This window comes from Glycine max, chromosome 6, assembly GCF_000004515.6.
Source record: "Glycine max cultivar Williams 82 chromosome 6, Glycine_max_v4.0, whole genome shotgun sequence".
Lineage (NCBI taxonomy): Eukaryota > Viridiplantae > Streptophyta > Magnoliopsida > Fabales > Fabaceae > Glycine > Glycine max.
Window position 1 is genome coordinate 46,770,986 of NC_038242.2, and position 25,591 is coordinate 46,796,576.

General features: G+C 30.1%; 4 protein-coding genes across 6 annotated transcripts; 3 read left to right on the forward strand and 1 right to left on the reverse strand.

Annotated features, from left to right (window-relative positions):
- Nucleotides 1–116: 116 nt before the first annotated feature.
- Nucleotides 117–957, reverse strand: LOC106798975 (uncharacterized). Its single transcript, XM_014776791.1, has one exon. The coding sequence runs from the start codon at nt 614–616 to the stop codon at nt 407–409; it is 210 nt and encodes a 69-aa protein (XP_014632277.1). The 5' UTR covers nt 617–957; the 3' UTR covers nt 117–406.
- A 1,840-nt stretch (nt 958–2,797) lies between these two features.
- LOC121175084 (mitochondrial arginine transporter BAC1-like) lies at nt 2,798–6,761 on the forward strand. 2 transcript variants are annotated; one of them, XM_041016708.1, is made up of 4 exons: nt 2,798–4,969; nt 6,124–6,225; nt 6,396–6,500; nt 6,580–6,761. In XM_041016708.1, the coding sequence occupies exons 1-4, from the start codon at nt 4,883–4,885 to the stop codon at nt 6,727–6,729; spliced, it is 444 nt and encodes a 147-aa protein (XP_040872642.1). In that variant the 5' UTR covers nt 2,798–4,882; the 3' UTR covers nt 6,730–6,761. The 2 variants fall into 2 exon arrangements, with proteins under 2 accessions (XP_040872642.1, XP_040872643.1); XM_041016709.1 differs by having other exon boundaries at nt 6,585–6,693.
- A 27-nt stretch (nt 6,762–6,788) lies between these two features.
- On the forward strand, nt 6,789–9,768 carry LOC106798976 (mitochondrial arginine transporter BAC1-like). Of its 2 annotated transcripts, none has more exons than XM_014776792.2 (4): nt 6,789–7,333; nt 8,488–8,589; nt 8,760–8,864; nt 8,944–9,768. In XM_014776792.2, the coding sequence occupies exons 1-4, from the start codon at nt 7,247–7,249 to the stop codon at nt 9,091–9,093; spliced, it is 444 nt and encodes a 147-aa protein (XP_014632278.1). In that variant the 5' UTR covers nt 6,789–7,246; the 3' UTR covers nt 9,094–9,768. The 2 variants fall into 2 exon arrangements, with proteins under 2 accessions (XP_014632278.1, XP_014632279.1); XM_014776793.3 differs by having other exon boundaries at nt 8,949–9,057.
- Nucleotides 9,769–17,691: 7,923 nt separating this feature from the next.
- LOC100779598 (protein trichome birefringence-like 39) lies at nt 17,692–22,458 on the forward strand. Its single transcript, XM_006582225.4, has 5 exons — nt 17,692–18,138; nt 18,430–18,601; nt 20,900–21,075; nt 21,176–21,334; nt 21,941–22,458. Exons 1-5 carry the CDS (start codon nt 17,873–17,875, stop codon nt 22,227–22,229), a joined length of 1,062 nt encoding a protein of 353 aa, XP_006582288.1. The 5' UTR covers nt 17,692–17,872; the 3' UTR covers nt 22,230–22,458.
- The last annotated feature ends 3,133 nt before the right edge of the window (nt 22,459–25,591 follow it).

A 25,591-nucleotide genomic window follows, 5' to 3' on the forward strand; every position in this document is an offset into this window, starting at 1 on the left:
GGTCAGTGCGAGAGTCAATTATAGTTAATCAAATCACCATTGATATAATTAAATAACACCAAACTTAGTTCATTTTTCTTATTCGTTTTCAACCACACTAATGGGAAAGGTTCAAGTATGAAAAGAAAATGAATTCATCAAAGCATAAAACATTAAGCCATATGATGTGATATCAGTGTGTGCAGTACGTGCAAGTTATTCCATTCTATGATTCTATACAAACCAAAGTTGTCCTAATCTTGGAATCTCAAAGACTAAAGAGAAGTAGAGTTATTATTCGACGAGGACATGAGAAATGGGAGAATACAGTGACCAAATCAAAAAAGAATAACAAGATAAAAATTACTAAAACTTTAACCAAAAAGAATAGAATAATTAAAGATTTAAAGGAGTGAGGGCGATAAGGCTAGCCAGTGTAGATATGCACACCAATAGCAACAAGAAAGATGGTAATGAGACCAAAGAAGATGATTGTGTGGACCAAGATAGACACTGCCCTGGTTTGCATGTTCCCAAACTCCACCACTTTGCTCTTCCCTGGCAATTGAAACAGAAGACCAGGGCTTAGCAACACAAACAACACCACTGCTATCACCATTGGACCCCAATCCACCATTATATATATATATATATATATATGTGTGTGTGTGTGTGTGTGTGTGTGTGTGTGTGTGTGTGTGTGTGTGTGTGTGTGTGTGTGTGTGTGTGTGTGTGTGTGTGTGTGTGTTATGAGGGATTACTTGCTTCTTGCTCCTTAATTTACAACACAGACAAAGGTATATTAGACAATAGAAAGCTAGCTAGCTAGCTATACAACGTTATACACATGATCTAGTAGTGTTCAATCAATATTGCTAGTAATATAGGGAAATTGAAGATGATCGATCTTAGAATAAAAAAAATCCAAGCGAATGGAAATTGAATAGGCATAACTCAAGCAAGAAATAAATTAGAAAGAGCTACCTAGCTAGCTAGCATCAACTAAATAAAGAAATAGCTTAATTTCGTTTAGGTGCATGCCATAGTCAGTCTGTGGTGGGGTGCATTATTGAGTGATGTTTAAGCAAGCAACCATATACGTGCCAGCATATCCTAAATCTAGTGTTTTGGTGTGGCTTTTCATTAATGGAACTTGCTAGCAAGATAAGATCGAATCAATTGATTTTTTTTGTCTCTGTAGTTGAAAAGCGACTAATGAATAACATATTTGTGTTGAGTAGGTGGACACGTTACCCTGTAGCCTCAGCAACGAGATTAATTAAATTATTTTCTTGTTTGTATAAGAGAAATTAAGAGTTTTGAGATTTGATGGACATCTTTTAAGAAATAAATAGAAATTGATATAAAAAAATTTATTATTTAAAAAGGATGTAATGAAAACAATATGTAAATACAACAATCTATGTGAATTTATCGTATATTTAATCAAAGATATTACACAAATAGATGGGGACTAAGTTTATTCTTTGAATAATTTATTTTATTGGGAAAATAAGCTATGTATTATCAATTATAAAATGGTTTTATACAATCAATTCATCATAAATTTATTGAGTTTTATAATAATCACTTTAAAATTATTATTAATGACAATTTTTTATTGATTAATATCATTTATGACTATTAAACTCTATTTTATTTAATAACTAGTTATATGTGTAATTTTAATAGTTCAATCATTAAATATTTTAATATTATATCAACTACGAATGCACACCAAATTTATAATAAATTAGACACTTATAATTAGATCATCTTGTTAAAGTAGTTACTATTACAAAGTTGAATAACGTATATTGATACTATTACAAAGTTGGAAGACAATTCCAAATGACCCAGTCCCCACAATGCATTCTGCCATGTAACTTTTAGTCTAAAAGAATCATCAACATAAACATAAAATTTTCAAAGATTTAGCATGGATCAGAGGTGAAATAATCTAAATCCCATAGCATTTAAAAATCAAAGTTACATTTTTAACAAACTCGGTATCTAAAAAAAATAATCTTAATAGCTCTTTTCTGGAAAAATGGGTTTAACAAAAAAAGGTACCTGTTTGGGCTTCCCATTTTTTCCTCCAACTGTAGTGGATATGATGTGACCATTCAGCGGGAAACACAACCTATTATGCTACTTAAACAACTTAAAACAACATAACACTAACAGCCAGCAGTGAAGTAGAGCAACATTGAATATTGAAAAATTAACCAGAAACTAAAGTAAAAGGGCAATATGGAAATCAAGTTGAATCTAGAAAATAACAAACAAAAGATCATAACAAAAATCAAGACCAAATCATGAAAAATCTTTATCATTACACACCCAGTTCAGAACTTCTCTCCAGGCCACAAATAAATAACTAAATTCAATCTTTTATAAAATAAAAAAACGGACAACAAACCCAGTTTTGGACAATGACTGTTTTGGACAACAAACCCAGTGCATTTCCATTTCCCACACATGTACAGCCTGTGAAGACACAGAAATATAGATGTACAGCAAGAAATAATGTCCACGGGTAGTGACAACATATAAGACACAAATCATCTATTTAGATAATCTTCCATTCAAGCAAAATCGTCTATTTAGATACAATCATATCATATATCATATATCATACAATTAACAATTTGAATCACATCTACTCTCACCCATTAATCATCTAAAAGCAAGTTAAGTATTATTGGCTCAATTAAGCTTCATGCTAAGTGGGTTTTTCTGTGAATTGACTTACCAGTCACGTTAGAACTGAGCTGATGATGAATTCACAATCTTCTAAAGCCTGATTGATCTGAAAAATAATATCATAACTTTTAAATTTTATGAAAGTGCAAAGTTAATTGGGCGAGTGTCAAAGTTTGATCTCATTAAGAAATGGATTTCTAGAAGACACGCCACATCACATGATAAATATAATATGTTAGAAATATAATATGAAAAAAATACATGATGTACTATATTTAGGTTTTTTTTCTTTTTTATTTATGATTTTCTAATTTATAGATAAATTTAGTATATGAAGTTGCAATCCAGCTGAGTGTAAAAGTACAGAGATTTCGCCTAAAGATATTTTTAATACACATAAATTATAAAATCCAATTAATTTGTTACAAATTGGGCTTGAGAACTAATCTATATAAAGTGTGCTTGTAAAACCGTTTAATCCTCCATTACACACGTTTCAAGATACCAACACAAAAGCAACACACTTGTTGCTTTTTTTAAAAATATTGGTTATGTTTGGAAAAACAATAACCCAAACACACATTATGTGATCCACCTTACCTCAAGCACTAGATTAATCTAAGTTGCAAGGGTTATCACACCTCAACTAGGAACACAATTACTATACTTAATTCTTCCAATTTGATATTCAACATTCTCTGTTATTAAATGTTCGTGCATTTTATCTTTATTCAATTCAGCTGGAATTGATTTTTCCTTCACTTAACTTAAACTATTTTGTATAATATTTAAAACCACAAGGTTCTTAATTTGCTTTCTAATACCTTCACTCAATACAGGCCCTTAAATTCTATGCAAATCAAAGACAATAATTTGATCAACTGGTGGAGATTTCTGTTGTTACTTTGGTCATAGATGGTGGCTGTGAAAATGGATTTTCCCTTTGTTCTTGCTTCAAAATACCATAAATAAAATAACAATCTGACAACTTAATTGTGTTCTGCAAGTCTGTCACCCAACCTATATATCACTATAACTTTCGCTCCATAACACATACTGCCTAATCCAAAATTAATATGAAAATAACTTCTTAACAACATCCTAACACGGAATTATTACTGCCAAATTCAGAACTTCATCAGAGACCCAGTGCCCAAGACTCCCACTTAGTGGGATTTGGGAGGGTAGATGTACGCAACCTTATCCTCATAAGCGAAGAGGCTGTTTCTAAGATTTGAATCTGTGGGCCATGAGCTCCAGGTCACAAGGTAGCAGCTTTAGCGTTGTGCTAAAGTTCACCCTCATGACAAATAATGGAGAAAATAATAGGAAATTTTAGAATTTTACTTAAGTGATCGAGAAAGAAAACATTAATGATTTTTCCATCTCCTTGGCATGAGCAATGTTGTTGCACTGCTTTCCTTTATCAAATTATTTGCTTTTGTGATAGAAAATGATAGTTAGGCTTCCCATGAGGGGCACATATGAACTTTGAAATAAGATTATCAATCCAAAGCCTAGAAGAAAGCTTGCAAAACCTTCAGACAAAGAATCAAGCTTTTCTTAATGCAATTAGGATGAAATGATCTCTCTCTCTCCTAGCTAGCTAGCTAGCAGAAATATTGGTGTGTAATCTCGTCCGAACAAAATTATTATGATTAAATAATATATGGGATATGGGCAGGAATAGGATTATAGCAACAAAATGTGACTTGTAGCTTAACAGGGAATGGTGCTAACTCTTATAATTGTAACATACGTAAATGTTATGTATATAATAATTTGATCAGCAATATCATATTTGTGAGCTATACAATATAATCCAGATGTACAGAAATTTACAGTCCCTTAATATTTTAAGACTACTCATATAATTCATTTTGCAAGGAGATAATATCAATAAGCTATGAAAATACTGAGAAAGTTCTGAAATTTTAAATTTATGCATCAGAAGCACAAGGTTTGAACAATTTTCCTAGATTATGGTTCTTCAGTTGCAGTGAGAAATCCTTTTGGTCATTTTCTTTTGGTCCACAATCTTCTACAATATACTTATATTTATATCTATTTTAGGCCCTTTCTTGCATGTTTGCTGGTGACTTCAGGATGGTTTTTATTGTGTTTAATTATATTTTAATTGTTATCTACTTTTAAAATTGTAGTCTCTGTAAACTATTTTTTCCCCATTAATCAGGTGATGCTGCAAAAGCACAATGCAGAAGCACATATGATTCAATATAGAAATGGATTGCATTGCACTGCTAGGATATTGAAGACTGAAGGAGTATGGCTAATTGACCTTTAACTTCCAAAGGATAAAAATGGGTTATTCCCAATTCCACATAGGAATATGACATATTGATAACTGCTAATTCATATCAATGCTGGTTGATATGCTTTCTTGTGTATAAAAGCTGGAAGCCAGGTCAGGGGTAGTTTATCATTATGTAGGCATGTAGTGGGCTCATTACTTGAATTCATCTGGTAATTTAGATTGAATATTTTATTAATTATCAGACCATCACATCATTTAATAAGTAATAAAGTTATTTGGCCATTTGATATTTGTGTTCTATTTCTGGAGTTTGATTGTAGGGGCTCACTAAATTTTGTTTTGAAAGCTATCTTCCTATTTGTTTTGAAACCTATTGATTATGAAATGTTTTGTTAATTATTTGTAAAAACTGGCTATGCTTAACTTCACTTATTCAGTAAAGTCAGAAGGCACATATGTCCAAATGTCATATTTTCCTTTTTTTCAATGTATACCTTTTTTTCAAAATCAATTTTAATGAGATCTTATTTTTCAACCATATTTATTTATTTATAAGAGTCAAATGTAATATTATTTAAGTTTAACTCCACTTAAATCAACGTAGCATTAGTAACTAAATATTATATCTGATATAGTATAATTTAGATAAACCTACAATTTTTTTAATGTAATACACAATTATTAATGTATAGTGAGATATTTCTGTAATTTGGAAATCAATGAGTGATTTCAGAAGTTCTATCTTTCAGCAGTGTAGCCGTGTAGGATCTGAGAGAGACCAAGACCAACTACTACAAGGGGCCGGCCAATCGTTTTCTCCATCCAAGCTTTTAAAATTCAACGTGCTTCAGTTGACTACTGCTTCATATTATCATTATCCATTTTCATTATTACTATGCAACTACTATTTTATTTTGAAGACTGCATTGTCATTATCCTCGGGCAACAATTAATGACTAATGAAATTTCATTAGGAAAAAGCTTCACAGTTCTGTTTTTTAACCCGTCTAATCCGTGATCAAGCCTTGTTTAACACCTCTAGCTACTGGGTAGAACTTCTCTACAGTATTGGATTTTTCTGGTAAGAGAAATTAAGAAAAATACAATGACACTACTAGAGGAGCAAAGGACTTCCAAATGTAATTTTACAATAACTCTTTCAGATCAAAGGACTTTATAGAGGAGCAACACCATCTTTTGTTGGGATGGCAGTTGAAGGATCACTCTTTTTTGGCATTTATTCCCAGACAAAAGTGTACCTTCAGGTGTGCTTCAAAATGGCTTAAATGAGGTTTATCTTGATTTGACATTGCACCAATCAGCACAACTTGTTATGAAATAGAGTTCTATAAGCTTTTAGTGGTTTTGTGAGTGTATCATGTGTGATGTGTCTTGTATCTCTTAGCTTCTACTTTGTTTCCCTACACTTATCTAGGGGGGAGTTCAAAGTGGGGAACCACGGCCTCAAGTGATAATACCATCTGCAGCATTTAGTGGTGCCATCATCAGTTTTGTGTTAGGTCCAACAGATCTGATAAAGGTAAAGTGAACTTGCAGTGTGTCATTGGAACTTTTATTGTCCCTAACAACAATACCAATTTAAATTTCAACTTCTCCAGTGTAGGATGCAGATACAAGGCACTGACTCTTTGGTTCCTAAATCCAGTAGATACAGTAGTCCCCTTGATTGTGCCCTTAAAACTGTAAAAGCTGAAGGGGTGAGGAAATTCTGCAACATTCTGCAAAATTTGATTCTAGCCATCCTCTAATTTAATTTGTTTTTATTACTTAGAGTCCACAAAATTTGGTGCCCAGGGAATGGTGCTAACTCTTATAATTGTAACATACGTAAATGTTATGTATATAATAATTTGATCAGCAATATCATATTTGTGAGCTATACAATATAATCCAGATGTACAGAAATTTACAGTCCCTTAATATTTTAAGACTACTCATATAATTCATTTTGCAAGGAGATAATATCAATAAGCTATGAAAATACTGAGAAAGTTCTGAAATTTTAAATTTATGCATCAGAAGCACAAGGTTTGAACAATTTTCCTAGATTATGGTTCTTCAGTTGCAGTGAGAAATCCTTTTGGTCATTTTCTTTTGGTCCACAATCTTCTACAATATACTTATATTTATATCTATTTTAGGCCCTTTCTTGCATGTTTGCTGGTGACTTCAGGATGGTTTTTATTGTGTTTAATTATATTTTAATTGTTATCTACTTTTAAAATTGTAGTCTCTGTAAACTATTTTTTCCCCATTAATCAGGTGATGCTGCAAAAGCACAATGCAGAAGCACATATGATTCAATATAGAAATGGATTGCATTGCACTGCTAGGATATTGAAGACTGAAGGAGTATGGCTAATTGACCTTTAACTTCCAAAGGATAAAAATGGGTTATTCCCAATTCCACATAGGAATATGACATATTGATAACTGCTAATTCATATCAATGCTGGTTGATATGCTTTCTTGTGTATAAAAGCTGGAAGCCAGGTCAGGGGTAGTTTATCATTATGTAGGCATGTAGTGGGCTCATTACTTGAATTCATCTGGTAATTTAGATTGAATATTTTATTAATTATCAGACCATCACATCATTTAATAAGTAATAAAGTTATTTGGCCATTTGATATTTGTGTTCTATTTCTGGAGTTTGATTGTAGGGGCTCACTAAATTTTGTTTTGAAAGCTATCTTCCTATTTGTTTTGAAACCTATTGATTATGAAATGTTTTGTTAATTATTTGTAAAAACTGGCTATGCTTAACTTCACTTATTCAGTAAAGTCAGAAGGCACATATGTCCAAATGTCATATTTTCCTTTTTTTCAATGTATACCTTTTTTTCAAAATCAATTTTAATGAGATCTTATTTTTCAACCATATTTATTTATTTATAAGAGTCAAATGTAATATTATTTAAGTTTAACTCCACTTAAATCAACGTAGCATTAGTAACTAAATATTATATCTGATATAGTATAATTTAGATAAACCTACAATTTTTTTAATGTAATACACAATTATTAATGTATAGTGAGATATTTCTGTAATTTGGAAATCAATGAGTGATTTCAGAAGTTCTATCTTTCAGCAGTGTAGCCGTGTAGGATCTGAGAGAGACCAAGACCAACTACTACAAGGGGCCGGCCAATCGTTTTCTCCATCCAAGCTTTTAAAATTCAACGTGCTTCAGTTGACTACTGCTTCATATTATCATTATCCATTTTCATTATTACTATGCAACTACTATTTTATTTTGAAGACTGCATTGTCATTATCCTCGGGCAACAATTAATGACTAATGAAATTTCATTAGGAAAAAGCTTCACAGTTCTGTTTTTTAACCCGTCTAATCCGTGATCAAGCCTTGTTTAACACCTCTAGCTACTGGGTAGAACTTCTCTACAGTATTGGATTTTTCTGGTAAGAGAAATTAAGAAAAATACAATGACACTACTAGAGGAGCAAAGGACTTCCAAATGTAATTTTACAATAACTCTTTCAGATCAAAGGACTTTATAGAGGAGCAACACCATCTTTTGTTGGGATGGCAGTTGAAGGATCACTCTTTTTTGGCATTTATTCCCAGACAAAAGTGTACCTTCAGGTGTGCTTCAAAATGGCTTAAATGAGGTTTATCTTGATTTGACATTGCACCAATCAGCACAACTTGTTATGAAATAGAGTTCTATAAGCTTTTAGTGGTTTTGTGAGTGTATCATGTGTGATGTGTCTTGTATCTCTTAGCTTCTACTTTGTTTCCCTACACTTATCTAGGGGGGAGTTCAAAGTGGGGAACCACGGCCTCAAGTGATAATACCATCTGCAGCATTTAGTGGTGCCATCATCAGTTTTGTGTTAGGTCCAACAGATCTGATAAAGGTAAAGTGAACTTGCAGTGTGTCATTGGAACTTTTATTGTCCCTAACAACAATACCAATTTAAATTTCAACTTCTCCAGTGTAGGATGCAGATACAAGGCACTGACTCTTTGGTTCCTAAATCCAGTAGATACAGTAGTCCCCTTGATTGTGCCCTTAAAACTGTAAAAGCTGAAGGGGTGAGGAAATTCTGCAACATTCTGCAAAATTTGATTCTAGCCATCCTCTAATTTAATTTGTTTTTATTACTTAGAGTCCACAAAATTTGGTGCCTCTCACTGCATGTGGTGTGCTGGCTAGCTAGCTAAGGCTTAGTATTTGGCCCGGTCTGTCCTCTGTTTTATTTGTATATTTTATAGTATTCGACTAATAGTGCTCCTTAGTCCTTACAACTAGATTAGTTGTCCATGCCTATGGCATAATTGGAAAGTAAATATCACTGTTTGATATTTAGAATATAGATATCTTAATACAATTGAGGGTGCTAACAATAATTACTCATTTCTAATTTTTTATTTTTCATTAGTTATTAGCATGTTTCTTCATTTCTAGTTTTTTGATATTCTTTTCTAATCTATCTGCTAAAGATTACTTGCAATACAGTCCAGGAAGGCAAACTGAAGATGTAAATGTTTAGGTCTAGAAGTTGCAAGCAAATAACTTAGTTTTGCCAAAAAGAAAAGCCATAGAAAAAGATCATCAGTTCAACTTGTAACAGCAGGGCTTCCTTACACTATTATCCTCACAAACTATACCAGAGGGGAAAGGAAAAATGTTTCAGACACATTCAAAATCATAACCTACTGAAAGATTATTTGATCTGTTTAACATAACGTTTAGCAGGAAAGACTTGGGCTTTCAAGTTCTGATGAGAATAACTATTAGAAAATATAATTTGAAGTATCCAAATGTTCTTACCTTGCGCAAACAATTCCCCATCTAATAGTTTCAGAGCCACGAAATTGTAAAACTTGAATAAACTGAACCCTGCAAGCAGAATTTCAGCACAACAAATGTGTCAAAATCCATAAAATTCAAAGAGAAAGTCAGAGAAAATAAACAAGGGAATTTGGCAATCACAGAAGTTGGAGCGATGAAGTCGAAGAGGTGAAGGAGCTTCAATGGAAGAAGGGGTAGGAGCTTCAATGGAAGAACAAGTGAAGGAGCTTCAATGGAAGAAGGGGTAGGGCTTCAATGTCAAAGAGAGGGAGGGTTCAAACGAAGGAGCAAGCAGAAAGGGAGGGTTCAAACGAAGGAGCAAGGAGCAAGCAGTCTAGGGTTCAAAGCAATCTTGAAAGCTAGCTAGCAGAAATGTACACAGCAGCCACGATGAGGCTTCAGTTTCCCCTTTTTTGTTTTAAGGATTACGACGGTTTTTTCCTAAAAACCGACATAAATTTAAAAAACATAACATTCTAAGGCGGTTTTCAATAACCGCCTTAGAAAGTGCGTCGTAAAATGAAATTTGTTACACAATAATTACAAAAATGCCACCGCACCACTTTCTAAAGCGGTTCTTCAAATAACCGTCGTAAACCGCGTGTCTTAAAAAGCCATTTTTCTAGTAGTGTCGTTATTCCTTGATGAAAGAAGACAAGTAAATACAAGTTACTTCAACGATATTCTCCACTTCTCATGCAGTAAAGAGTCACCTCACCACACCACGTTATTGCATTAATATATATATTCCTTCCTGTTTTTAAATATAAGAAAAAAGTGACACATTAATTAAGAAAATTAATGATCCATATTTATTTACATTAATTTTAATTAAAATATTTTTTTTTCTCAATTTACTCTTCATTAAAACTTGATATCAATGATAAGAAAGAATCATTAAAACTAATACCTCAATTAAATAAATAGTATTTTACAGGTATTAACATTAAATAAAATAAAATTAATTGATTTTTTTTCATATTTGAGACTAAAAGGAGTAGCTTTTTAATTAGTTTAACATATACTTCATCAATTCTTATTTATAGACCTAAAGTTGAAATGATCGATTGTATTAATTATTTTTACATTAAAAATATTTCTCATTAAAAAAGGAAAAAATATATTACCAAAATATTAAAAGATAGAGAAATATTAATGAAAAATATAATTTTGAAAATAATTATAAATTAAAAATAAATTTATTGTTATCAATTAAATTAATCACTTTGTTTAATTTGGATGAATTAGATAATTTGGTCATAACGGATATGAACGCTCATCTTCGTACCATACACTTCGATTTATTGCTTATATAACTTTCTCACTATTAGAAACAAAAATGGTAATGAGTTAGTGCTTAATAGTGGTTAGTTTTTTTTTTTTTTTTAAAGGAATAGTACGTGGTTAGTTATGCAGTATTTAATCTTCATTTTTTAGATATAGACAAGCATTTCCAGAATAACTTTTAACATAAATTGAAGAATTTATCCTATAAAAATGTTGAGATTTGAGAAGCTAGGTACTCAGTACTCACATATAGATGTTAGAGCATTTAATGGAATAAATACCCTTAAGCAGTTAAAGTCCAAGTATAATTAAGACAAAGATTACATTTCTTAATTATTAATTAAACCTAGCCTGCTTTCATACCAAAAAAAAAAAAAACCTAGTTATTTGAAAATGAAGGTAAAGCTATATAGTAGTTTCCCTTTGAGGAACATTCTGGTTTTAACTAGTCAGTTTTTAATTTACACGGAGATTTTTTCTTTTCATATTTTTTTTAGAGTGCGAGAGAGAAAATAATAATAATAATACTAATAACTAGAATAAAATAAACAAAAGTCACACGTTTCGTCTAAAACCCAATAAAAAATGAATAAATATATATTTTTGGTCTACAGCTTAACATAATGATTCATCCAAAAATAATTAAACAAAAATCAACAAAATGAAACGTTTCACCTACACATTTGATAATGAAAATGAATTCATATTTATATTTTACTCTTCAACTCGACATATTAATTATTGACCCATTATCCATAGTTGAGTTATTTAAACATATATATTAATCAGAGATAATTAAATTTAATCGTACATGTACAAAACACTTTATTTAGATAAATGAAATTTATTTCAATAATCTCTACTTTACTTTAATGCTTCGTTTGGTAGAGAGGAGTTAAAAGTGGAAATAGAAAAATGAGAGAAAATTCAAAAATTAATATGAGTCTCGTATGTCTTTTACACATTATTTTAATTTAAACATTTCTCTAATATTTGCATTTATTCTATTTTCATACTCCCTACACTAAACAGAGAATAAAGGAATTAGTCTTTTGATCGTTAGACGAGAGATATTTCATGCTTCACGTTAAAAGCAAAGGATAGTGTGGTTCATTTATTTGGAATAATGATTTGTTCACTCAGTGATAATTTATGTAATTAGTTTACTCTTTCGAATGATAAACTTAATACTATCATGAGAAGTACAAATCAAAATAAATTTTTTATTAGTAGTCATATTCTTTTTAAGAAAATTATTATGTATTCATCTTTATTCAGGGCCGGTCCTAGACCCTATCCTAAGTGCGACAACATAGCTAGGTATCGTGGTTAAAAGGAGCCCAAAGGTAAAAAAGAATGGTTATGTGATCATTTTTTTATATTATTTTATAATTAAATTAAATTTATTATTTTATTTCACGTCTATTTTTTTCAAATTAAGATGTAATATATGTTTAAAAATTATTTTCATGTTAGTTGTTAATTTTTATGCGTTATTTTCATAAGTGTGACATAAACACAATAAATCTATGATGACAGATTTAAATTATTTTTTTAAAATAATAATAAACATTAACAAAAACTTAAATTATAAAGAAAATAAAACTAAATGATTGTATATTAATAAGAATATATATATATATATATATATATATATATATATATATATATAAGATTTAATATTAAATCATATTTTATCAATGATAAATGATACCAATCGATTTAGTACTTTTTCTTTGAGAGATAAAATATATAATTATAAATATAAAATTGACATTTAAAAATTATATAAGTAAATTAAAGTTATAAAAAAATATATGATGGGTTTTCCTCCCAATGTTACCCATGCAAATTTGATAAAATTTAATTAAGATAAGAATGAGTTAAAAAATAAATAAATTTGGTTATTTTGAACTTAAACTTATTTCGTCTTTTGTTGTGTCGGGGGACACGAAGAGTTAAATTTATCTTCAATATGTCTCGTTATCATGTCTATCTTATATATAAATATTTATCTTAGGTAATTATTTTGAATATGAATTGAATAATAGATGAAAAGATAAAAGTAAATTGAATAAAAAATATGATATATGTGTATATAAGATTATTAAAGCTATCCTATTTGTTTATTGTAATCAAACTTATTATTTTTAATGAAACTATGTGTTTATTTTTATATAATATAATTTATATTTTAAATACTTAAATATAAAAAGGGTTCATATTTATTGTTTCTGAATCCATAAAATTTCAAGATATTGACCTTGTTTATTGACTATTTAAATAAAATTTAGTGGTTTCCATTTAATTAGATCAATTCTTTTTCACTTTCTCTCTACCTTCCAATATGCTCCACATAAGTGTGGAATGGTATATATCCTTCTGGCTTCTACTTGATTTTTCGTTTCTGTTTTGTTTATGGTCATGTGGGACTATGGAAAAGGAAGGAACCACATGGAGAACGATAACTACACACATCCCTACTATGTCGCCCCTAGCTTGAAAGGTCAATACAAGTGTATAAAACCTAATATATATTGTCATAAATATTTGCTTTCATGCAATGAAATTAATGACATTTGAACCTCCAATAATGCTAAAGTATTATGGAACAACAACAATGATAATAGCTGTCTTATTTTCTCATAGAAAATACTAGTGTTTCATTTTAACGTATTATACTCGAGTCAGTTAAAAATATATTACGTTACGGTAGCATAACAAATATTTCCGGCTAGCATTTTTTTAATAAAAAAAGTTTGAGTGAATTAAATTTCGGGAGTTTATGAAAATCAATAAATTACTCACAACTAAAAAAAAAAACACTTACAAACGTACTTATAAATTTTTCACTAATAAATACATTATAAATTACCAACAAACTTCTCATATTAATAACAAAATTTTCGAATATACATTTTTCAGATATGAATCTAATTCTTACTGATTAGATTAATCTTTCCTGATCAACTATTTTTTTTTCTGTACTGTTACTACGTTAGCGTTTCATATATATTAAGATTTAAGAAGGGATTTATGAAATGATAATATTTTTACCATGTAATATTATTCAAAATTTACAAGATTTTGGAAATAAAATCGTTGCTGGAATTGTACTTAATATTAATAATGTCACCGGTACCTATCACACTCATGCCATGTGCGATCGATATTTATAGTTTTTACAAATTATAATAATGAAAATATTGTATAATAATAGCTATTAATGCTAAGAGTAGTAGTTGTTATTATCATATAATTAATGAAGTGTGAATAATAATAATAATAATAATAATAGATACAAACTATCCTTAATCAAATGATTCAATTTAAATCTTGACTGAGTATTGAATATGACATAAAAAAAAATAATCCATCTTATATATGCTCAAAATTTTTGACGAAAATTTATTTATCATTAATTTAGGTGGAGACAATTTTGTAACGTCAAAAGTTATGCATAAATGGTTATTGTTATTATTACTGTACATAAACATTTTTATGTACTTTTCTTTTTAATTAAAATAATTTTTAATATTATTAATAACTCCATGAATATGGTTATGATTAAAATAGTGTTAATTCCATCCCATTTATTTTAGTTCGCTCTCCCTCTCTTAAAGAAGTTGGGCAAATAAAACCTCAAAAGAATAAAAATTTAAGGAAAAAAACTAGTTCTTAATTTCATTTTACTTATACTTCTAATTTTCTTTTTTGCTTTCATTATTTTAAATATCAAGACCTAATAATACATTGTTAAGAAATCTTACCTTTTAAAAAAAAATTAAATTTAAAAATCTTGTGAATAGTTTTAACTTTAAATTTAAAAGTTTATTTTTAAAATGAATTCTAAATTTTAAAAAGGCCAATCTAAGAACTAAAAATTCGTCCCAAATATATTGAACTTGGATCCATCTTCAGTAGTTCACTTCTTTCTCCGAACCTTTTTTGGGCACATGTGATAATAAGAACTAAATATTATCTAAGATTTTCGTATTCATATGATCCTCTTGCAAGTAACACACGAGGAGTGATAACTCACATCTTGACTTGCAGATTCTTATTTTTTTCTTCTTTCTAATTAAGTTTGATGGGTACTATTTGTTGAGTCCAGCTTGGCCATGAAGTGCTTTGAGCTTAGGGTATAACAACAAGACAAGAGGATCAGTGGCCACACTTGCCATTAATGAACGTTTTTAACTCTTCACTGCTTACGCCATTGCCCTTTCACTAAATTATTTTTTAATATTATTATTCTATTCCTTATTCTTTTTTAATTTTTCATCAGAATTTTCAAACATGTGACATTTTCATTTTTATTTATAGAAGTTCACAATAAACCTTTTATAAAGGAGAGGAGGACGATGTAATGAAACGAGGATACAGATCACATTCCATCAAACTCGCCTTTTCAGTCACGGCATATGTTCCATGACTTAATTAACCAATTAAATTTGAAGGCCGGGAACGTGACTTTAATTAAGATGGGTTTTGAAGAATGATATTACAAAGAATCAGTTTGTTTAAGTTTATTTTTTAGAATAAGTGTTTTTCTAATAAAATTAGTGGGTTTTTATTTTTCTAATGTATTTGTTTAAATTATTTTTACTTAAAATAAGTAATTCAATTTATTTTTTTTATTAAAAAAAAAGCAAATTTTGCATGAATTTATTTAAACTTAAAAATTAACTTTAATGGTGGGAATAAATTAAATCACTAATTTTATTCGTTAAATTTTAAAAAAATGAATACTAATAATGAAGAGTGTCTCTTTTTAACTCAAAGAATTCTTGATGTAAGTTGATTTCTCCCCACCTTTAAAATAAATTATTTTTATATAAACATTTTTTAAGAAGCGAAAATAATTTAATAAACAGAAAATTGTTTTTTAGTGGAAACAATTTAGATAAATATACTAAGAAAACATAAAACTATTTATTTACTAAAATAAATATTTTTTCTAATAAATAAGTTTAAATAAACTGGGCTAATTAGAATAAGAAATTTATATTGTGGGATAGAAACATTGCTGTTATTAATTATATGCTAGTTTTACTAAATACACTCTATATACAAAATTAAAGCAAAAGAGAATGGAGCCAAGTTACAAAAGGAAAGATACATATATACACATACGTAAGAACCTTATAAAAATTAACACGTCTTAGATTAGTGTAAACTGATATGTTTGATTCAAGATTTATATGCATTATGCTTTTATTTATGTGACTGAGCCAAGCGTCTATTTTAATATCTAACACCCTTTGTTAGGAGATGCATGCATTTGCGGGTATGCGAGTTCTGAATATTTATAAGGGTATTTTTCTCTAGTTTTCAATCAACAATTTTAACTGACTCATTCTTAATCTCCCTACAATTATAAGAGCGCACAACTCACTCAAAAATTAGATGTTTATATTTTTCAGCTAATGAAAACAAATTTTCCACATACAAGCCAATCAATATATATATATATATATATATATATATATATATATATATATATATATATATATATATATTGAAAATAGAAAGTTCCTTTGTTTTTTTACACTAAAAGCACATCATGCACATGATAGCGAGGGAATCACTTACCTGTGGAGTCAACGAAGGATGGTCAGTATCCGAATCCAAAAATGATGTTTGTGAAATCTTTACAGCAGCCAGCATGGCAGCTACCAGAGTTAACTAGAATCACTAGTTCACTACTGAGGAAGGGTAAACCTAAATGATTCATATTTTTTTTTATAGTACCACATACTTACACAAATAAAAGGTCAAAAACCAGTCAAGGGTAAAAATGTCATTCAACATTGATTGGTCCATATAAATGTTTTTCTTATCATTTCAGTAGAACATTTTGTTTACTTTTTAAAAAATTGAGTATATTTTTAAGATGTGATTAAATAAAAATTATGAAAAATAAAATAAAATAATTACATACATATAACATTAAATTTAGTGGTGACTATTTGATGTTTTAATAATGAAATATATTGGTATACCTCACCTCTTTTTTTAAAAAAATATTATATGATCTTGAATCACTCCATGTTTATGTCTAAACCATTCAAGCAACATAAAATTAAGATTTTTAATTTATAAAAAAAATTAATAACCCTCAATTACATATTATTTATCGAGATTATAATTATCTTGAACTATATAATAATTTCTTCTTTCTTATCTTATATCACATACCCATGTCTGTAGTTAAAGATTTGTATCATTATTTTGATACAAAAGTCAGAAAATTTTCTGAATCTTATTTGTGTGTATGACGTTTCTAAGATGTTTCTTCCTATGCACATATATTTTCCGTATGATATTTGTTTGACACGGGCGGCAAAAAGAAAAAGGAAAAAGAAAAAAAACTATAACAAGAAATTTTCAATTCTGTCTTTCTTGGTGGGCAAAGAGTTGCCATTATTTTTTTGAATCACCATGATCACGATTCCAAGAAATTTAAAAGCAAGGATTTGCATCCAACCCCACAAGCTGCCACGGTTAAAAGAATCAACCCATTCAAAGTTTCACTACATTATTAAAGTAAAAAAAAAAAAAACACTAAAAAACAACAATAAACGAGGAAACACCATAGCAAGTTGTTCTGTTCTCACATTGCATGTGGATTCATTGTAACACACTTTCTCTCTCTTTCTCTTAGACACGCTCACATTCCCCATTATATAAGACCTTGATTTGGGAACAAGTTTCTCCTCACTCCTCATCCTTTTTTTTTCCTTTTCAAAAAATCACGGGGAGGGATCGAAGCCCAAGAAAATGGGTCTGCCATTAGTACATGCTCTGTTCTTAACTCTGTTTCTGCTCTGCCTCCAAACAAAAGCAGAGGATTTTGGTGCAACAGGGAAGCTCGCAGGAACATGCAACTTGTTCAGTGGAAAATGGGTCTATGATGCTTCATACCCTCTCTATGACCCTTCAACTTGCCCCTTCGTAGATCCACAGTTCAATTGCCAAAAGCATGGTCGCTCAGATAAACTGTACCAAAAATATAGGTGGATGCCATTTTCTTGTCCCTTGCCAAGGTACTACTTCTACTTCTCTTATTAACCATTGGACAAAATAAAAATCTAAATACATTTCTTTAGTGTTGTTTATGCTAATTAGAGTTTCATATCGGTAATTCACATAATTAAAACATATGCAAATTACTGATATGAAACTGCGACTTTGATTGAAGTATAGGTATACAACACAAAGAACATATATAGAATTGTATCTAAATTTTTTCCTTAATTATTATAGTTATTTTATATGTTTTTTTTTTTGCCATGTTATGGTCCTAGGCTAAGTGGGGTTGTGAGATTTTTGTGCAGGTTCAATGGATTGAACTTTTTGGAGAAATATAGAGGGAAGAAGATTATGTTTGTCGGTGACTCCCTTAGCTTGAACCAGTTCAATTCATTGGCATGTATGCTTCATGCTTGGGTGCCAAAATCTAGGAGCATTTTCAGCCAAAGGGATGCTCTCTCCAAAGTGGCATTTGAGGTTGGTTCTTTCATTCTTGTGCTTTAAATTATTTATTTATTGCTCAGTGTTTTGATTGAAACACTTCAATTTTTGGAGGTGTTGTGTTTGTCCATGCAAGTTTTGTCACTTTCCTGATCTAGCTTTCAAGTTTTTTTACTCAAACTTGAAAACTTGTTGAGTCATTTCCATGTTTGAACTCAAATTCAGCTACCCTCTAATCTGATCTAAATTTGGGTATTTGAGCTCAGAACTTGGTGTGCTGCATGTGCATAATTTTGTGGTTAATGTGTGGCACTGTGCACACTAAACTAAGAGCAATAAAGGCTGGATGCGATTGGTTGGAGACTTTGCTTTTTGCTGGGGACATATCTAAATGTTAATTTAAGAGATAATAAATATTTGGGTCTTATTAATTATTAATATATACTTTACTCAAAACAGTTCTCTTACTTTCTCTACCTAATTCAAACATTACTGCACATAAAAGAACAAGACAGTGGAAAGCCATAATAATTTATTCCTGCAATTTTGTATTAATTATTAAAACAGACGTGGAGTTTCATTTTCCACATATTCATTTGATTTTGGTAGAAAAGGGAAACTTTTTCTTTTCTTGCTTCATATTCAAAACTACCAAGCAGTTTCTTCCTTTTTTTCCCTTTATTTTTTTTACTAGAAAACCTCAACTTTGGTTACATCCATAAAGACCATGAAAACCCAGTTGCTTTATATAGAAACTTTATCAAACAAATATTTCAATTAGGAATGATTTGTGTTTGGAGATCTAACTTTCCCTCCAATTCAGTGTGATTTAATTAACATCAATCCCTGATTGAAGTTTTGAACAGTGACTTAGTTTTCATCATTGGCTGTAACTGAATCATGAGTAAGACAACGACTAACACCATTATTCAACAAAACCGTTTTTCTTTCCATCATTGCTCTCTGCAAATGAAATGAAATGAATCATAATTTGATATTTTGCCTCTTTTTTTTTAGCCTCTCCTTCCACCAGAAAATCTTATTATATGCTTCATTATGTTTGTTTATGGTATAAGCTTCCATAATGCTATTTATATTTATACAATATTACAAAAGATATATAATTATTCATAATTGCGTGTGGGTTAATTTAGTTCAAAATTTTTTTTAAAGAAAATATTAGTTGAATCAGAAATTTTAAAATCTACTTGTACAACTGAAAAAAACTAGAACTCCAACAAAATACTTTTTAATTAAGCACATGGGAAAATATTTTTATCAATTTTAATTATAAAAATACCACATTATATTCACTTTATAATTTTTTTTCGCATTGAAAATAATAAAATCTTTTAAAAACAGAAAATAAAATAAAAATATCTCTTCAATTATTAATAAAATTTTAAAATAAATTTTCAAACTAGACTGACCGCATTCTGTGGATTTCTGAGTATGTCTTCTAAAAGAGGTATATAATTAATAATTTAACCCTCTATCACTTGGAGAATGGACCACTTGTGGTTACAAACAGTTCTCTGCTTTTGCGTTTACTCCACAAATCCAGTAAACTGCAGTGTTAAAAATTGGACCACTTCTTGGTGATAAGCAAGGGCCATGTTTTGCCTTTTATATCACCTTCATTTTTTAATTTTGAATTAGAGGATAAGTATTCTCACTAATGGTAAAGTGAGATTATAAATTCTAAGGCTATTCATATCCTCTTCACAAAAATAGAAATCCTGTATGATTTTTAATCATTTTTGAAGGGTGCTAACATATTCTAGCACTCTTATTGTCCTATCTTGTATGATTAGTGCTAATAACATATTTTAACACTCTTTTCAATACATTTTCTTTTAAGAATTAGACCCATTAAACAAAAATTGAAAGCACATATTTAATAAAATTCTCATGAACTTCACTTATAAAAAGAATGTATTAAAAAAGTGTATTATTTCAATATCTTGTATGATCATGTTTTGACAAAATGTTAACTCATACTTTTGGATATTGATTAACAAATTAAAATGAAAAAATTTTCTATTAAGATGTGTAATTATATTGTTCATGATTTTTTTAATGTTTTTTTTTATAATTTTCACAATAAATATATATTTTCTTCTTTTATTTCTTAACCAATATTCACTGGTTAATCATACTCTAACATTTTTTATAACTTTTTCTTTATAAGAGTAGAGAGACAAGACATGATTGGAAAATAATTTGGTAGAGGAATTGCTTAAGAACTTACCTTACTTAATGAGGAGGTTTTACCAAATTAAAATTTCAATTATAAAAAAAAAATGTGACAGTACAAATACTCTGTTTTTTCAGAACTATGGCCTTGAGTTATATTTGTACCGCACAGCATATTTAGTGGACCTTGACCGTGAGAAAGTTGGAAGAGTTTTGAAGCTTGACTCTATCAAGAACGGTGACTCTTGGATGGGGATGGACGTGCTGGTTTTTAACACGTGGCACTGGTGGACCCACACCGGAAGTTCTCAACCGTAGGATCATTGCTTCAAATTTTCAATATTTTTTTTCCAATTCCAACGGTTAATTAATGATGCTAATTTTTTTTGGTCCTGTTAAAAAAATTCATGACAGGTGGGACTATGTTCAGGTGAATAATAAATTGTTCAAAGACATGAACCGTTTTCTTGCGTACTATAAAGGGCTAACAACTTGGGCTAAGTGGGTTCAAAGAAACGTCAATCCAGCAAAAACCAAGGTCTTCTTCTTAGGAATTTCTCCTGTGCATTACCAGTAAGTTCTTAATTACTACTTCATTCTAAATTTTCTAATTCATTCATTTAAGTATAGATTAGAAGAGTTTTTATAATATTTATTTGAATTTCTAAACTTGACTTATAAGTTTTTTTAGTTTATTTCAATGAGGTTTATAAAGAAACTTATTAATATAAACTCTTTTAAAGATAGTTTAAGTTATTTTTTTTAGAAAAAATAAAATAAGGGACAAAAACATATTTTAATCAAAAAAAGGTTTTATTCCCCGCTTAATTCTTCCGAAAAATTGACCGACTCAGTTACAATGTGACATGTGTTTTGGAAAGAGATTAAATTATTGTTTTACAGTACAAGCAATGACAGATGTTAAACTGTTAATGGGTCGGATGTTTTCCCTCACTCCTCAATTCGGAGGATATAGCACTGCTCATTTTAGCATACAATTTTTAGTCAAGTTTTTGAATAAATTCTCATCTGATAAGCTCTTATTAAATGTGTGTTTAATTGAGCTATTCGTTGAAACATGCCCTAAAATATATATATTTCTATATTCTATGATGATAATGTAAATGTGCAAGCTTTTAATTTGTTATCTATGGTGGTGTATGTGTTGTGGTGATTTAGGGGGAAAGATTGGAATCAACCAACGAAATCATGTATGAGTGAGACACAACCATTCTTTGGATTGAAGTACCCTGCAGGGACACCAATGGCTTGGAGGGTGGTGAGCAAGGTGTTGAACCAGATAACTAAGCCAGTGTATTTCTTGGATGTGACCACTCTCTCACAGTACAGAAAAGATGCACATCCTGAAGGATATAGTGGTGTTATGGCAGTAGATTGCAGCCACTGGTGTCTTCCTGGGCTTCCTGACACTTGGAATGAACTTTTGGGTGCAGTTCTTTCTGATTGAAAGCAGTCACTATGATAACTACTTTGTTTATTAGGTCCAACTTGTTAGAGGAAAACCAATTGTTTTCAACTGTAGGTAATATTTAATTTTGGCATTTTGGTTCTTGTAATTGTTGGGGAATAAAAGGGTTTGATGCTCCTAATTGTAAATGTAGAATATTGATTTGGCAGAAAAGATTGCCTTCAATTGTACCAAATACCATTTTGAATTTTGAAAAACATTGTGGAAAGATGTGGTGGCTCATTGTAAAGTAGTTTATGAATTTCCCTTTTTCTAAGGCATTACAGTAATATTGCAGTAACAGAATATGATGTAGTGATGTTGATTGTGGAGTTGCAAATTTTAGCTATTATAAATTTTATGTCCCACCTTTCAATATGACCTACTTTAGTATTTTATTTCCTGACATGCTGTTGGCCTACGATGTCAAATAAATTGGCGTGCAATCGGTGAGTGTAACAGAAACAGTGTGTTATTGGGCTGTGTAATTGGTGATGAGGCTATTGCTTCCTACATTCCTATGTTTTCTGTACTTCTTTAGTAAAAAAAAAAAAAAATTATTCTGAAATATAATTTTAAATTTCGAAAAAAAAAGAAGTGTAATAATCAACCTAGGAAATGCTTGAAGGAATAGTCTCGATGACAAGTGTAACACTCCATTTTTTTAAAATAAATTAAAAAGAATTTATTTAAAAATAAATAGAATTTTAGAAAAATAATATGATTTTTGTAATTAAGTAAATAAGGAGAAATAATTTTATTCATTAAAATAATGATTTTAAGTTAAATAAAATAAATATATGTTGTTAGAAAAAAAATATTTTATTTATTCATTTGATATGTAGTAAAAATAGAGTTTCTTTTTATAAAATAATAAAATAAAGAAAAATAGAGTAAATAATAAACTAAAAATTCTAACTATAAATAAAGATATATTAGGTCAATTTTTATGTCTATGAAACGTCTTTATGCTCTCTCTTCCTCTCAGATTCATTTTCCTTTTTTTTCCTCCCAAACTCCTTTCTTTTTCTGTATACACTCAAACATATCACAATAAAACTATGATCCTATACTCGTTAACTGTTTGATTGTCGTGAAATTTAGACATCTCCTTCAGAACTCACTTCCGCATAGTTCCATCGTTGAGATTTGCGCAATAATATTTGTATAGAGAGAAATGTCCCTCACATGGAGACAGTGAAATTGAGGTTCTAATTATTTCTCTTTTTCTCTAACGCTTGAAAATCTTACCATAGCAACCAGAAGAAAAGTTAGAAGAATTTTAAGGAACCACTAGAAATGTCTCTATTACTGTCGAACTACATGATAATTGCTATGCTTACGCAATTTGAATATTTAAATCACATAATAATTATCTAATTTTCCTCTCTTTTATTGCTTTTGTGTTAAAACATTAGGAATTTAGTTTCTTTTGAGTTTTTATCCAGTAAATGCTAAAGTTAGTTAATTTACAGTGTTTTGGGGTGTATTTTTTTTGTAGAATTACATAACAAGAGGCCTAGAAGAGGGTTGAAGAATGGGAGCAACGCACTCAGCGTGTCAATAACCGCTCAGCGTGAGGAGCCAACTTGGAAGTTAGGCTTAGTCCTCATCTGGCGGCTTAGCGCACATCTGGCGGCTTAGCCTACATCTGGCAGCTTAGCGTGCGAACACTTATGTCAGTTGGACTTTGCATGTGTTCTTAGCAAGCACATGCAGGCTTAGCGCACATACAATGTCGAAAAATATGATTGTGCTGCGTTTTAAAGGGAAAAAATGGGGAAATCAAGGGAGTTCTTTTGGGGGACCAAAATAAGAGGCTAGGGCACGAGAGAAGAGAGAGAACTCATTCACTTGGGGACCCTTTCCTCCATTTTCTTCCACACCTCTTTTTTTCTTTTTGTATTAGTAAGTCTCTCATGACAATGAGAGGATAAACCATTCATTGTTGGGAGCTTAACAACCAAACACTCTTGATGTAATAATTCTAACTATCTATTTAATATTATTTTGATATTATTGTCTCTTTTCTGTGCTTAATATCATGTTTATGTCTTGATCACCCATGCTCATGTAGTGTTATAGAGTTTATGCATTGGAAAGTATTTATCTCCTAAGAACTTGAAAAGAGCATCTAGGTAATCTATGTATAGGGATAGAATGATATTACTTAGCCTTATTTATGCATCTTTATTCTTAAATCAAATTATTTGATGTAGCTCTTAAGGGATTAGGAGTGAAATTAGATAATTTAGGCTCCTTCACATGAGGGATCATGGTTAGGGTAGGTTAGTGGATGAAAAACCCTTAATGTTGCATCAAGAATAGTTTCAGTAGGCTGAGTCTCAACACGCTTCGTAATTCTACTTCAACTGGCAACTCACCCCCTGAGTGTTTGTATTTTGTCTCTTTAATGTGCTCTGCTTAATTATCTTCATTTATGTTGAATTTTATATTCCATATCATTATTTGACCAATATCGAATTTAGTTCATTGATTGCTTAAAATTGGACATATACAAACTCTGAGTACAGTCAAAGTCCACGTGGACTCGACACTCGGTCTTATCGTTTTAAAATACTACTTGGACAAATTGGTGCACTTTCCAATTAGTTAACACTACACATGTGAGCCCACTTAGAGATAATGGATGAGTTTATCGTAATTGGAGTTAGAATGAGCATGTGTAGGATCCTTAAATGATCAAATTGAGATTTATTTTGGGATGTTTATTGTATTGTAATTCTTCCTTTATGGTTATAATTACAAGATTATTGTGTTTGATGGATCAATTAATACTTTGATGCAAATTGGTTGATAAAATTGAGTTCTCTTAGTGTTTTCATATTTTTGACCTATGATTTTGATTCCTTTGATTTTGATATGATTATGTAAAATTATTTGAGGGGTTTTACTCCCCATGTTGTGAGAAACATTTTTGTATTATTTGTTTGTATTTTGGACAAGATTTACTAGATTAGCATGATAAATTGTTATATTGGAATCATGAAGTTATAATTGAAATTGTGTGTAAGTGATAAATTGAATATGTGATGAATTGTGAGATACATGTGTATTGAGATATTGTATGTATTGAGTTGTGAGTTATGAACTGTGCAATCACACAATTGTAAGACCCTTTAAGGGCGACGAGTTTTTGCACAACGAGTATTGTGATGGGATCCACTGTGGGAACCCGACGAGTTGAATCACTTTGAGGCGTGACAAGATAAAATTATTTTAAGAACAATTAAGAAGTAATATGTTTTGTATAGTTCATAGATAGAGTATGCATATTAAAATATTTTCTGGGTTGAACATGAATCAGTAGGGAGAGGCCCTAACGGACTATTCGGAGTCTA

Excerpts from the sequence above, each read along its gene's own strand:
- LOC106798975 (XM_014776791.1), bottom strand. The coding sequence starts at position 616 with ATGGTGGATTGGGGTCCAATGGTGATAGCAGTGGTGTTGTTTGTGTTG.
- LOC121175084 (XM_041016708.1), top strand. The coding sequence starts at position 4,883 with ATGCTGCAAAAGCACAATGCAGAAGCACATATGATTCAATATAGAAAT. Across the intron at positions 6,226-6,395 it reads AGACAAAAGTGTACCTTCAG|GGGGGAGTTCAAAGTGGGGA; the intron begins GTGTGCTTCAAA and ends ACACTTATCTAG. Across the intron at positions 6,501-6,579 it reads GTCCAACAGATCTGATAAAG|TGTAGGATGCAGATACAAGG; the intron begins GTAAAGTGAACT and ends CAACTTCTCCAG.
- LOC106798976 (XM_014776792.2), top strand. The coding sequence starts at position 7,247 with ATGCTGCAAAAGCACAATGCAGAAGCACATATGATTCAATATAGAAAT. Across the intron at positions 7,334-8,487 it reads GGATATTGAAGACTGAAGGA|ATCAAAGGACTTTATAGAGG; the intron begins GTATGGCTAATT and ends TAACTCTTTCAG. Across the intron at positions 8,865-8,943 it reads GTCCAACAGATCTGATAAAG|TGTAGGATGCAGATACAAGG; the intron begins GTAAAGTGAACT and ends CAACTTCTCCAG.
- LOC100779598 (XM_006582225.4), top strand. The coding sequence starts at position 17,873 with ATGGGTCTGCCATTAGTACATGCTCTGTTCTTAACTCTGTTTCTGCTC. Across the intron at positions 18,602-20,899 it reads TCTCCAAAGTGGCATTTGAG|AACTATGGCCTTGAGTTATA; the intron begins GTTGGTTCTTTC and ends CTGTTTTTTCAG. Across the intron at positions 21,335-21,940 it reads ATTTCTCCTGTGCATTACCA|GGGGAAAGATTGGAATCAAC; the intron begins GTAAGTTCTTAA and ends GTGGTGATTTAG.